This window comes from Calidris pugnax, unplaced genomic scaffold (assembly GCF_001431845.1).
Source record: "Calidris pugnax isolate Ruff unplaced genomic scaffold, ASM143184v1 scaffold228, whole genome shotgun sequence".
Taxonomy (NCBI): Eukaryota; Metazoa; Chordata; class Aves; order Charadriiformes; family Scolopacidae; genus Calidris; species Calidris pugnax.
This window is the reverse complement of record NW_015091017.1, coordinates 1,438,151-1,449,683: the sequence shown is the minus strand read 5'-3', so window position 1 is coordinate 1,449,683 and position 11,533 is coordinate 1,438,151. Positions and strand designations below refer to the sequence as shown.

Here is an 11,533-nt window from a genome sequence, read left to right as displayed (position 1 = left end):
CTGGGACTGGGCAGGGTGCAGGCGCTGGGCAGGTGCTGCTGAAGTGCAGAAAACAGGCAAAATGTTCATGCTGATGAAGGCACTTGGGAGGTCTGGCACTGGGGCTGATTGGGTGAAATGTTGGGAACACAAAACCCTCCCCTGTGTGGCAGGGATGCAGGGGATGCGGCACCCCATCCCACTGCCGGTGTCCCACGACGAGGGGGATGTGGACTGAGCAGGATGGCAGCCAGGTCTGGGGTGGCAGGGGGACATCAGGAGTGTTTCTCTTGTGCGAGGAACCTGTGTTTTCACCACTGGCTGACCTGGCTGCCTTTAATGCAACATGTTTCACAAGAGGCCCAGTAGGTGCTGGCAGTTGTTTGGCTCCGCTGTTACCCAACCTTGCACACAGAGGATGTCAGAGGCTGATATCTCACAACACCCATCAGCCCTTCAGATGGCAAGGTTGATAGCTGCTTCCTGCCTTGTGAGGGTCCAGATCCCTGGGAACCTCCTTGCTCTAACTCAGACTGGTCCTTCCCTGCCCCAATGATGCCCTCAAAAGCCATCGGGGGTGTGGTGGGGCTGGGAGCAGCAGCAGCCCCTGGTGTGGGAGGGTCACCCCATACAAGTCCCTGTGTGTGCATCTAGGTGTGGAAAGGCAGCTTCTCCTTATCACAGGCTTGCTCCTAAAAAGCAGAAGCAGAACTCAGTATGAGCCCGCCACAGCTTTTTCTTCCCTCCCCCTTCCCTGTCAGCTACTCTGGCTGGGGACAGCATGGGCAGCCCCATGGACCACCCTATGGACAGGATGTGGAGACAGGGTGTGCAGGGACCCTCTGGCCCTGCACTGCAGACCGTGTCATCCTGCTGGGTTCTTGTCTCTGCCTCTTGGAGGAAGCTGTTTGGCTAAATATAAACACCACAGCTCAGGGGAAGGTTGCTGAGGTCTGCAGTGTAAGTGGCTGGTGTGGGGACAAATCTTGGCTCACCACCATTTGACATCTCTATAGACCTCCCATAACCTGCTCCTGGGAGCGGTGCTCCTCCCTGGCTGCTGGGAAGGCAGAGATGGTCTGCTGGGGAGGAGAAAGTTGTCCAGGCGTGGAAGGAACACCCTGGGACTTCCACAGAGTGGCAAGTTGCAGTCCCATCTGGTGGCCCAGCATGACCAAGAGCCTGGCCCAGCCCCCACAACCCACATCCTGATGGCTGCTGACAGGCCAGTTTGGTGCAGAAAGCCTTTTCCCCTGCCTCCCTTCTCCCTCCACAGTCACCTAAGTGTCAGGATTGGGGCTCAGTTCCCCTGACATGGGGGAAATCCCTGCTCAAGCCCTTCTGCTGAGGCTCAGCACCCAGTTCCCAACGGGGGCTGCCCCTTCCCAGAGCTGTGGGAGCACCCTGGAACCAGACAGTTGGTGTGGGGCTGTGTCAGAGGGGAGTAGGGCACAGCAGAACGCTGGGGCACTGGCAGGGCACCGGCAGGGCACCGGCAGCTGTGACGTGTGTGTTGAGGCTGTTTTTTTTCCCTGAGGGCTTCCTATCAGCCCACTTTTTACACCGCAAGTTTCAAAGTCTCCGCTTGAACTTTCTGGTGTCTGCCAACCTGCTGATGCAATCTCTATTTAGATGCTCCTCCTTCAGCTGAGGCAGTGAGCCCTGTCATGTCTATGGGTTTGCACAGAAGGAAGGTGTTGCCTGCTCCCTGGAGGAGGCAGATGGGTAGGATCAGAAAACACCCCTTGGGCTCAGGGATTGGACTTCATGAAGATGTTGACGAGAGCTGAAGAAGTGAAGATCAAAGTGAAGGGTGGATCCTTCCAGCACATTGGCCTGTGCAGTCCTTCCCCTTTCCGGGCAGCACCCATGATGACACTGTTCCTCAAGGTCCATATGTTTGGCTGCCTGCCCATCCATCCAGTCATCCATCTAATCATTTTTCAGTGCCTCCATCCAACCAATCTTCTCCCCCTCCCTTTCTTCCATCTATCTAAATCTATCTATCCATCCATCCATCCATTCATCACTATCAACCTTTGCTGCACCCTGGGGCAGCCTTTGCTCTACCTTCAGCTCCACCCATGCTGGATGATGCTGGGGGATGTGTGTGGTGGTGGTGGAAACAGGTCCTGGGAGCAGGAGAGGGTGAAGGATACGCAGGGCTCATACCTAGAGGGCAAATGGACAGCTGGAAATGTGGAGTTGGGGCTGTGCCCAAAGGGTTTACCAGGGCTCGATAGAGAGTTGAGCACCTGGAAGAGCTTGGTGGAGGAGTGGGAAGCTGGAGGCTGTTGGGCTTGGAAATCTGCTGGAGCTTTTCAGGCGAGAGCTCTGCTGAAGACCAGTCCATGAGATAAAAGAGGTTGCTGCGGGGCTCCCCGCTGGGCTCAGGATCCTGGTGTGGGTGAGAGCTGCCCAAGACCTATCTATGAGCTCAGGAGATGCAAAGCATGAGATCCCAGGGATGGGGTCACATCCTCCCCCACACGTGAGGTACTGGAACGGGCTGTGGACCTGTGTACACAGCACGAGAGGCCCTTGCCACGGTCCCCCTGCCCCCCATCCATCGTGGTGCCGGCTGACATCACTGCCTCCGGGCTAATCTCTCCTCCAGCAGCAGCTTCCCGTTTCCTTTCCAATCTCTGCGCTGTGGGGCGGCTCCTCTCTGCTCGGGGGCCAGGCAGGAAAAGCTGTCCAGCTGGACTCTCGTGCAGAGCTGCAGTCCCCGCGTGTCTGGCCCTCACCCCACTGGGCTGTGGGCCACCCGCTCCCCCAGTAACCCAGTGAGGAGACTGGGGAGAGTCTCTGGTCCCCCCACACTCTGCCTGCCCTCTCCCTCACTCAGGTGCTTGGGGATGCTGGTGCACGGCCCGCTTCCTGTTTGTGCAACAGGAAACCCACAAGTGGCACACCATTCAGTAAGAAATCACTGCAATGGGGGGTCCCAGCCCCCCACAGGGCCTGAGGCACTCCCCCTCCCCAGCCCTACCCCTGGCTGGGATGATTCTGGGGGCAAGGAGGCCTGCTACAGCCCAGTGCTGGATGTGGACCAGTGTCCCTGCCACCCTAATGGCTCTTGTCTTCCCCACACACTTGATGTCACCGCCACCCTGGCTTTTTCGGGCAACATCCTCAGCTGTCACCCACCCTGGCACGGGCTGGCTGGGGGGAAGGGATTCCCTCCTGGCCTCTCGGTGCTTGCTCAGCAGCTCCATACACCTACGTAGGGCTGGCCCAAAATAGCCCCGTGACAGAGCTGCAGCCTGGCTGCTGCAGAGAAACGTCCAGGCAACAAGAAGAGATGAAGCTGCTTCTTGCAGCACTGAGGCCATGGAAGGGTGCTCTTCACTGCAGCGTGGGGGTGCCAGTGGCAGGCAGCTCTACAGGAACTGCTGCCTGCACCCAGCCCACGCCTCCCACTGCCGGTTCCTCCTCCAGGCCAACCCTCCAGTCCCCATCCCTGTCCCACCCTCCTGTCCGGTCCCTTCCCAGGCATGACCCAGCCCCACACTTGGCCCCTGGCCTGGCTGTCCCGTATCCTGCCCCTCAGCCAGGCTCTGCCTTCCTTTGGGGGCTGCCCTCCAGCCCTCCCCGCTCACCCCCTCATGCTCCGTCTCTCACCTTCCCAGCAAGGGTCCTGCTCCCCAACATGCATTGCCATGGTTTTCCTGAGACGCACACCCTGAGACTGCTCTGCCAAGGGAGATTTTTTGAAGTCCTGGGGTGCATTTGACTCTATGTGATCTTTTTACCCCTGGCTGCAGGCAAGAGGAGATATTCATTATATCCACCATGGCCTGGGACTGGGCAGGGTGCAGGCGCTGGGCAGGTGCTGCTGAAGTGCAGAAAACAGGCAAAATGTTCATGCTGATGAAGGCACTTGGGAGGTCTGGCACTGGGGCTGATTGGGTGAAATGTTGGGAACACAAAACCCTCCCCTGTGTGGCAGGGATGCAGGGGATGCGGCACCCCATCCCACTGCCGGTGTCCCACGACGAGGGGGATGTGGACTGAGCAGGATGGCAGCCAGGTCTGGGGTGGCAGGGGGACATCAGGAGTGTTTCTCTTGTGCGAGGAACCTGTGTTTTCACCACTGGCTGACCTGGCTGCCTTTAATGCAACATGTTTCACAAGAGCCCCAGTAGGTGCTGGCAGTTGTTTGGCTCCGCTGTTACCCAACCTTGCACACAGAGGATGTCAGAGGCTGATATCTCACAACACCCATCAGCCCTTCAGATGGCAAGGTTGATAGCTGCTTCCTGCCTTGTGAGGGTCCAGATCCCTGGGAACCTCCTTGCTCTAACTCAGACTGGTCCTTCCCTGCCCCAATGATGCCCTCAAAAGCCATCGGGGGTGTGGTGGGGCTGGGAGCAGCAGCAGCCCCTGGTGTGGGAGGGTCACCCCATACAAGTCCCTGTGTGTGCATCTAGGTGTGGAAAGGCAGCTTCTCCTTATCACAGGCTTGCTCCTAAAAAGCAGAAGCAGAACTCAGTATGAGCCCGCCACAGCTTTTTCTTCCCTCCCCCTTCCCTGTCAGCTACTCTGGCTGGGGACAGCATGGGCAGCCCCATGGACCACCCTATGGACAGGATGTGGAGACAGGGTGTGCAGGGACCCTCTGGCCCTGCACTGCAGACCGTGTCATCCTGCTGGGTTCTTGTCTCTGCCTCTTGGAGGAAGCTGTTTGGCTAAATATAAACACCACAGCTCAGGGGAAGGTTGCTGAGGTCTGCAGTGTAAGTGGCTGGTGTGGGGACAAATCTTGGCTCACCACCATTTGACATCTCTATAGACCTCCCATAACCTGCTCCTGGGAGCGGTGCTCCTCCCTGGCTGCTGGGAAGGCAGAGATGGTCTGCTGGGGAGGAGAAAGTTGTCCAGGCGTGGAAGGAACACCCTGGGACTTCCACAGAGTGGCAAGTTGCAGTCCCATCTGGTGGCCCAGCATGACCAAGAGCCTGGCCCAGCCCCCACAACCCACATCCTGATGGCTGCTGACAGGCCAGTTTGGTGCAGAAAGCCTTTTCCCCTGCCTCCCTTCTCCCTCCACAGTCACCTAAGTGTCAGGATTGGGGCTCAGTTCCCCTGACATGGGGGAAATCCCTGCTCAAGCCCTTCTGCTGAGGCTCAGCACCCAGTTCCCAACGGGGGCTGCCCCTTCCCAGAGCTGTGGGAGCACCCTGGAACCAGACAGTTGGTGTGGGGCTGTGTCAGAGGGGAGTAGGGCACAGCAGAACGCTGGGGCACTGGCAGGGCACCGGCAGGGCACCGGCAGCTGTGACGTGTGTGTTGAGGCTGTTTTTTTTCCCTGAGGGCTTCCTATCAGCCCACTTTTTACACCGCAAGTTTCAAAGTCTCCGCTTGAACTTTCTGGTGTCTGCCAACCTGCTGATGCAATCTCTATTTAGATGCTCCTCCTTCAGCTGAGGCAGTGAGCCCTGTCATGTCTATGGGTTTGCACAGAAGGAAGGTGTTGCCTGCTCCCTGGAGGAGGCAGATGGGTAGGATCAGAAAACACCCCTTGGGCTCAGGGATTGGACTTCATGAAGATGTTGACGAGAGCTGAAAGAAGTGAAGATCAAAGTGAAGGGTGGATCCTTCCAGCACATTGGCCTGTGCAGTCCTTCCCCTTTCCGGGCAGCACCCATGATGACACTGTTCCTCAAGGTCCATATGTTTGGCTGCCTGCCCATCCATCCAGTCATCCATCTAATCATTTTTCAGTGCCTCCATCCAACCAATCTTCTCCCCCTCCCTTTCTTCCATCTATCTAAATCTATCTATCCATCCATCCATCCATTCATCACTATCAACCTTTGCTGCACCCTGGGGCAGCCTTTGCTCTACCTTCAGCTCCACCCATGCTGGATGATGCTGGGGGATGTGTGTGGTGGTGGTGGAAACAGGTCCTGGGAGCAGGAGAGGGTGAAGGATACGCAGGGCTCATACCTAGAGGGCAAATGGACAGCTGGAAATGTGGAGTTGGGGCTGTGCCCAAAGGGTTTACCAGGGCTCGATAGAGAGTTGAGCACCTGGAAGAGCTTGGTGGAGGAGTGGGAAGCTGGAGGCTGTTGGGCTTGGAAATCTGCTGGAGCTTTTCAGGCGAGAGCTCTGCTGAAGACCAGTCCATGAGATAAAAGAGGTTGCTGCGGGGCTCCCCGCTGGGCTCAGGATCCTGGTGTGGGTGAGAGCTGCCCAAGACCTATCTATGAGCTCAGGAGATGCAAAGCATGAGATCCCAGGGATGGGGTCACATCCTCCCCCACACGTGAGGTACTGGAACGGGCTGTGGACCTGTGTACACAGCACGAGAGGCCCTTGCCACGGTCCCCCTGCCCCCCATCCATCGTGGTGCCGGCTGACATCACTGCCTCCGGGCTAATCTCTCCTCCAGCAGCAGCTTCCCGTTTCCTTTCCAATCTCTGCGCTGTGGGGCGGCTCCTCTCTGCTCGGGGGCCAGGCAGGAAAAGCTGTCCAGCTGGACTCTCGTGCAGAGCTGCAGTCCCCGCGTGTCTGGCCCTCACCCCACTGGGCTGTGGGCCACCCGCTCCCCCAGTAACCCAGTGAGGAGACTGGGGAGAGTCTCTGGTCCCCCCACACTCTGCCTGCCCTCTCCCTCACTCAGGTGCTTGGGGATGCTGGTGCACGGCCCGCTTCCTGTTTGTGCAACAGGAAACCCACAAGTGGCACACCATTCAGTAAGAAATCACTGCAATGGGGGGTCCCAGCCCCCCACAGGGCCTGAGGCACTCCCCCTCCCCAGCCCTACCCCTGGCTGGGATGATTCTGGGGGCAAGGAGGCCTGCTACAGCCCAGTGCTGGATGTGGACCAGTGTCCCTGCCACCCTAATGGCTCTTGTCTTCCCCACACACTTGATGTCACCGCCACCCTGGCTTTTTCGGGCAACATCCTCAGCTGTCACCCACCCTGGCACGGGCTGGCTGGGGGGAAGGGATTCCCTCCTGGCCTCTCGGTGCTTGCTCAGCAGCTCCATACACCTACGTAGGGCTGGCCCAAAATAGCCCCGTGACAGAGCTGCAGCCTGGCTGCTGCAGAGAAACGTCCAGGCAACAAGAAGAGATGAAGCTGCTTCCTGCAGCACTGAGGCCATGGAGGGGTGCTCTTCACTCCAGCGTGGGGGTGCCAGTGCACTCTGTCCCATCAGGGCAGCACCCAGGGGTGTTTCTCCCTCTTGCTCTCCCCACATTTCCCTGCCCAGCTCTACCATGATTATTGCAAAGTGTTATTGGGGTGATTTGGGGCTGGGATGTGTCTTTTCAGAGGTAAAATTCTCCCTGCTCTGGGTGCCCTCTGTCTGCTGACATGGTGGGAACAGCACAGGGCAGAGAGGGACTGCTCCCTTCACCATGAGTCCTGTGTGCTGTGAGGGTGGAGCCTGCTCGTCTCCTGCCCTTGGGTTTTCTGCATTTTCTCTGCAGAGGCACCTCCTCGCCCTTGCTCTGCTTGTGGGGCCAGCTCAGCTCTACCATGATTATTGCAAAGTGTTATTGGGGTGATTTGGGGCTGGGATGTGTCTTTTCAGAGGTAAAATTCTCCCTGCTCTGGGTGCCCTCTGTCTGCTGACATGGTGGGAACAGCACAGGGCAGAGAGGGACTGCTCCCTTCACCATGAGTCCTGTGTGCTGTGAGGGTGGAGCCTGCTCGTCTCCTGCCCTTGGGTTTTCTGCATTTTCTCTGCAGAGGCAGCTTCTCACCCCTGCTCTGCTTGTGGGGCCAGCCCAGCTGCAAACCGTGGGAGCCTGCTGCCCCAACAGCCAGGACCTCCTCTCCCCTCCCCAGCACTCTCTGCAGTGAGACAGATGTGTGTGATGTCCTCCTGGAGCAGCACAGGGGACATACGTGACCTAAGAGGGCAGTTATACATGACCTAAGGGGACAGTGAGCATCCGTGCCTGGGATGCTGGGGTTGGCGTCTGGAGGAACTGGGGAAGAGAAGCACAAGGTGAGGGGGAAGCAAGCACAGGGCAGCAGCCCTCACAGCTTGGGGTGGGACCTCAGGGGATGAGGGTGACTGGGGAGCGTGAGGCTGGAAGGGTCATATGGGACCTAAAAACCACGGTGACAAGTGGCTCTGGGCTGGCTGCAAGCCCTGGGTGCTGCCAGGAGGGTGTCCCCCATCACTGCCTAAGCAGAGCTCTGGTTGTGAGAGTGGCTATCACATCCTGGTGATCACATCCTGGCCATGTCCCCTAGTCTTTGCCTTGCTGGGACAGGTTTGGAGCTGAGCATCCCGCTCAGCTGCAAACCGTGGGAGCCTGCTGCCCCAACAGCCAGGACCTCCTCTCCCCTCCCCGGCACTCTCTGCAGTGAGACAGATGTGTGTGACGTCCTCCTGGAGCAGCATAGGGGACATAGGTGACCTAAGAGGGCAGCTATACATGACCTAAGGGGACAGTGAGCATCCGTGCCTGGGATGCTGGGGTTGGCGTCTGGAGGAACTGGGGAAGAGAAGCACAAGGTGAGGGGGAAGCAAGCACAGGGCAGCAGCCCTCACAGCTTGGGGTGGGACCTCAGGGGATGAGGGTGACTGGGGAGCGTGAGGCTGGAAGGGTCATATGGGACCTAAAAACCACGGTGACAAGTGGCTCTGGGCTGGCTGCAAGCCCTGGGTGCTGCCAGGCGGGTGTCCCCCATCACTGCCTAGGCAGAACTCTGGTTGTGAGAGTGGCTATCACATCCTGGTGATCACATCCTGGCCATATCCCCTAGTCTTTACCTTGCTGGGACTGGTTTGGAGCTGAGCATCCCAGCACCTTCATCAGCGATGGCCCCATTTGCATTGGCATCGCACGGATTAGCCTGAAACTGGGGCAGGAGCCCTGCAGCTTCAGGCAGCCTCAGAGGGTGGGGGCAAATGCTTGGATGGAAAATCCAGCATTTGTCAGCGTATTCCCCCAGTGGTGTCTGTCTAGACTAACTTCCTGTTAGCTGGTGGAACTGTCCCACGCTCACGCACACTCAGTCCCATGCGTGTGGGTGTGTGGAGCCCAGCATCTGCCTCTCCTGCCCCACCACAAGCCACCTCGCTCTCTGCTTAAGGTCACCCGTGGGTTCTAGGACCACCCAGCTGGACTGACCCTCCTGTCCCACCCAGGACCTAGTGCCTGGACAGTCTTGGGGTGGGCTGAGTGCCAGTTTCCTCACGATCCTGTGACATCCCGAAGCTCTCTCGCACACACACCAACCCCTTTATTGTTGTGCCAGAAACGACAGCAGCAGCAAACACTGAGAGAGTGGGGACAGAAGCTGCCCAAGACCCCACTGCTGGGAACATCCCCCCAAACACCACCTGGGGAAGGAGTCCCCAGAGCCAGCTGGACTATAGCCAGCCTTCAGAGATGAGCCTAATGCCCAGGAAAGGACCTGAGGGGGTTCCCTGGGATGGGGGTAGGGAGTCAAAAAAAGCCCTGGGGGGAGCTTAGTGGACTGGAGTGGGTCCAGTCTGATTGTGGGCCTGGCAGTCCCAAAACTCGGGCCAGAGAGGGTCAGCCCAAGCCCTGTGCTGCTGAAAAGCCTGGGCATGACCCCCTATAGACCCCCCCCAATTCTGGACCTTTGAGGGACACCCCTAGGAAGTCTTACAATGGCAAAGGGATATACTGCTTCTGGGAAAGCTCCTACCCACCCCAAGAAGGGTCCCCCCTCTCTTGCCCTGTCCAGCATCTTGTTGGGGCACCCGCTCCCACTGCTTGCTCTACTTCCTCTGTGGGGACATTTACATGGGCCACCATGAGTGCAGGGGGACCAGGGTTCCTGTCCTCCCTCTTCGCAGCACCCATGCTGCAGGTTCCCATGGGACCCTGGGATTCCCTGCTGCCTGAGTAGGGGGGTCTATGATGAAGGAATTGGAGAGCAGACATGATTATTGAGGTACAGGGGGCCCAAAATCCCACCCAAACCCTTCAAGATGCCAAGCCCCAGTCATGAGGGGGTCGCCCCAGGAGAGGGCTGTGGCGAGGGCTCAGGCCTCATGGTCACTGGTGCTCAGGTGGTCCTCGGTCAGCCCTGTCTCATCGATGTTCTCCAATGAGTCAGCATGTTGCACTGAGAGCTCGGCCAGGCTGACACTGGGCAACGTGTTCTGCTCCGGGTACACCCAGGGCTTGTATCCAGGGTCATGTTTGCGTTTCCACTCCGGGTACTTCAGCCCAGCCTTGTAGATCTTCTTCATCGCCTGTGGGCAGAGTGGATCCAGCTCGCCATGGTGCCCCAAGTCCCCAGTGGGGATGGAGCCACCCTTTGGGCATAGCTTCCAGCTCCCCCATTGGTTGCTTTTTGGGGGTGCTGGGAGGGGACGGAGGTTTGACGCGGACCACACAGCCCCAGCAGCATGCCTGGTGTGTGCCCTGTGAGCCCTGGGTCACCCAGCACCCATCCTGCCCCTTTCTAGGGGACAGCTCATCCTCATGCCTGTGCATCCTACCACCGGCCACGCACCCTGCTTACCTTTGGTGCCACAAACTGGGAGACACGGTTCACCACCCACTTTGGCAGCGACCCTGCAAGAACCCAAAGCCCTGTCACTCAGCCAATCTGGGCCAGCCCCAGAGGAAGCACCATGAGCCTGTGGCACCCTGTGCCAGACTGATCCCCCCCCAGGGCTGACGGCACTGTGCCCTGGGAGGGGACCTCCATCTTCCCTGGGTTTGTCCCCACTTCCCATCACTCTCCAGGCGATGGAGAGCCATGGTGGGTCAGCTCTGGAGGTACAATGGGACCCATCCCCGAGGAGGCATGCTGTACCCTCCCTCCTGCTTTTACTCACCACGAGGATCCACCTGGGTGAGATAATAGAGGATGCAGGCACCATCACCATTAGCCTTGATCAGGTAACCTGTCTGCAGGGACACGGCCCTCACAAAATCCTTCCGGGGTGGGTATTTCTGCAGAAAGATGTCATGCACCTCAGAGCCTGTCTGAGTCGCTGCCCAGCCCTGCCTGTGGCTGCTGGCCTTTGGGGCCCATGGGGCCAGCACCCCTGACAGAGCTGTGGCCAGTCGGGGGGCTCACCGGGTGCTTGACGCTGTAGTTGATGATCATGTAGTCATTGCCCAGGGGCAGCCAGGAGCGCAGGGTGACAAAATCCCGGTTCTTCAGGGGGCTCGGGCATTTCCCTGTGGAAAGACCTTGTTACACCCCACCCCATTGTCCCCATGGCCCCAGACCCATGCATGGGGCTGTGGAGTCAGCGAGTGGGTCCCTGGGGTTCTCCAGGGGTTGGGGGCTGCTTACAGGAGTAGTATCCCACATCAGCGTTGACGGTCAGACGCCCAATGTCATAAGTCTCGATCATGTTCGAGTCCCATTTCTTGCGGTAGCTGGTGTCGTGCAGCACATCATAGAGCGTCTCAGCAGGGACGTCCTTACAGGAGATACGAGTCTGTGGGGACATGGGCAATTAGGCAGCGTGGCAGCACCCACCCCCGGAGCTCAGAGCAGTGCCTGCTGGGGAACGAGGACTTCAGGCTGTTCCTGTGTGTGGTGGTGTGGCCCTGAGTTGCTATAAAGCCACGTGCACGTGCCATGGAG

The 11,533-nt window shown here is 58.6% G+C and overlaps 1 protein-coding gene across 2 annotated transcripts in view; it reads right to left on the bottom strand.

Moving 5' to 3' along the window:
- Window positions 1–9,216: 9,216 nt before the first annotated feature.
- STARD10 (StAR related lipid transfer domain containing 10) overlaps window positions 9,217–11,533 on the bottom strand; it is a 56,692-nt gene continuing 54,375 nt past the window's right edge. For both annotated transcript variants that reach the window (XM_014955811.1, XM_014955810.1), the window contains exons 2-6: window positions 11,237–11,384; window positions 11,015–11,118; window positions 10,770–10,887; window positions 10,451–10,503; window positions 9,217–10,178 (exon numbers count right to left, since the gene is read on the bottom strand). In XM_014955811.1, coding sequence (XP_014811297.1) covers window positions 9,966–10,178; window positions 10,451–10,503; window positions 10,770–10,887; window positions 11,015–11,118; window positions 11,237–11,384 — 636 coding nt within the window. In that variant the 3' untranslated portion in view covers window positions 9,217–9,965. The remainder of the gene's footprint in view (window positions 10,179–10,450; window positions 10,504–10,769; window positions 10,888–11,014; window positions 11,119–11,236; window positions 11,385–11,533) is intronic.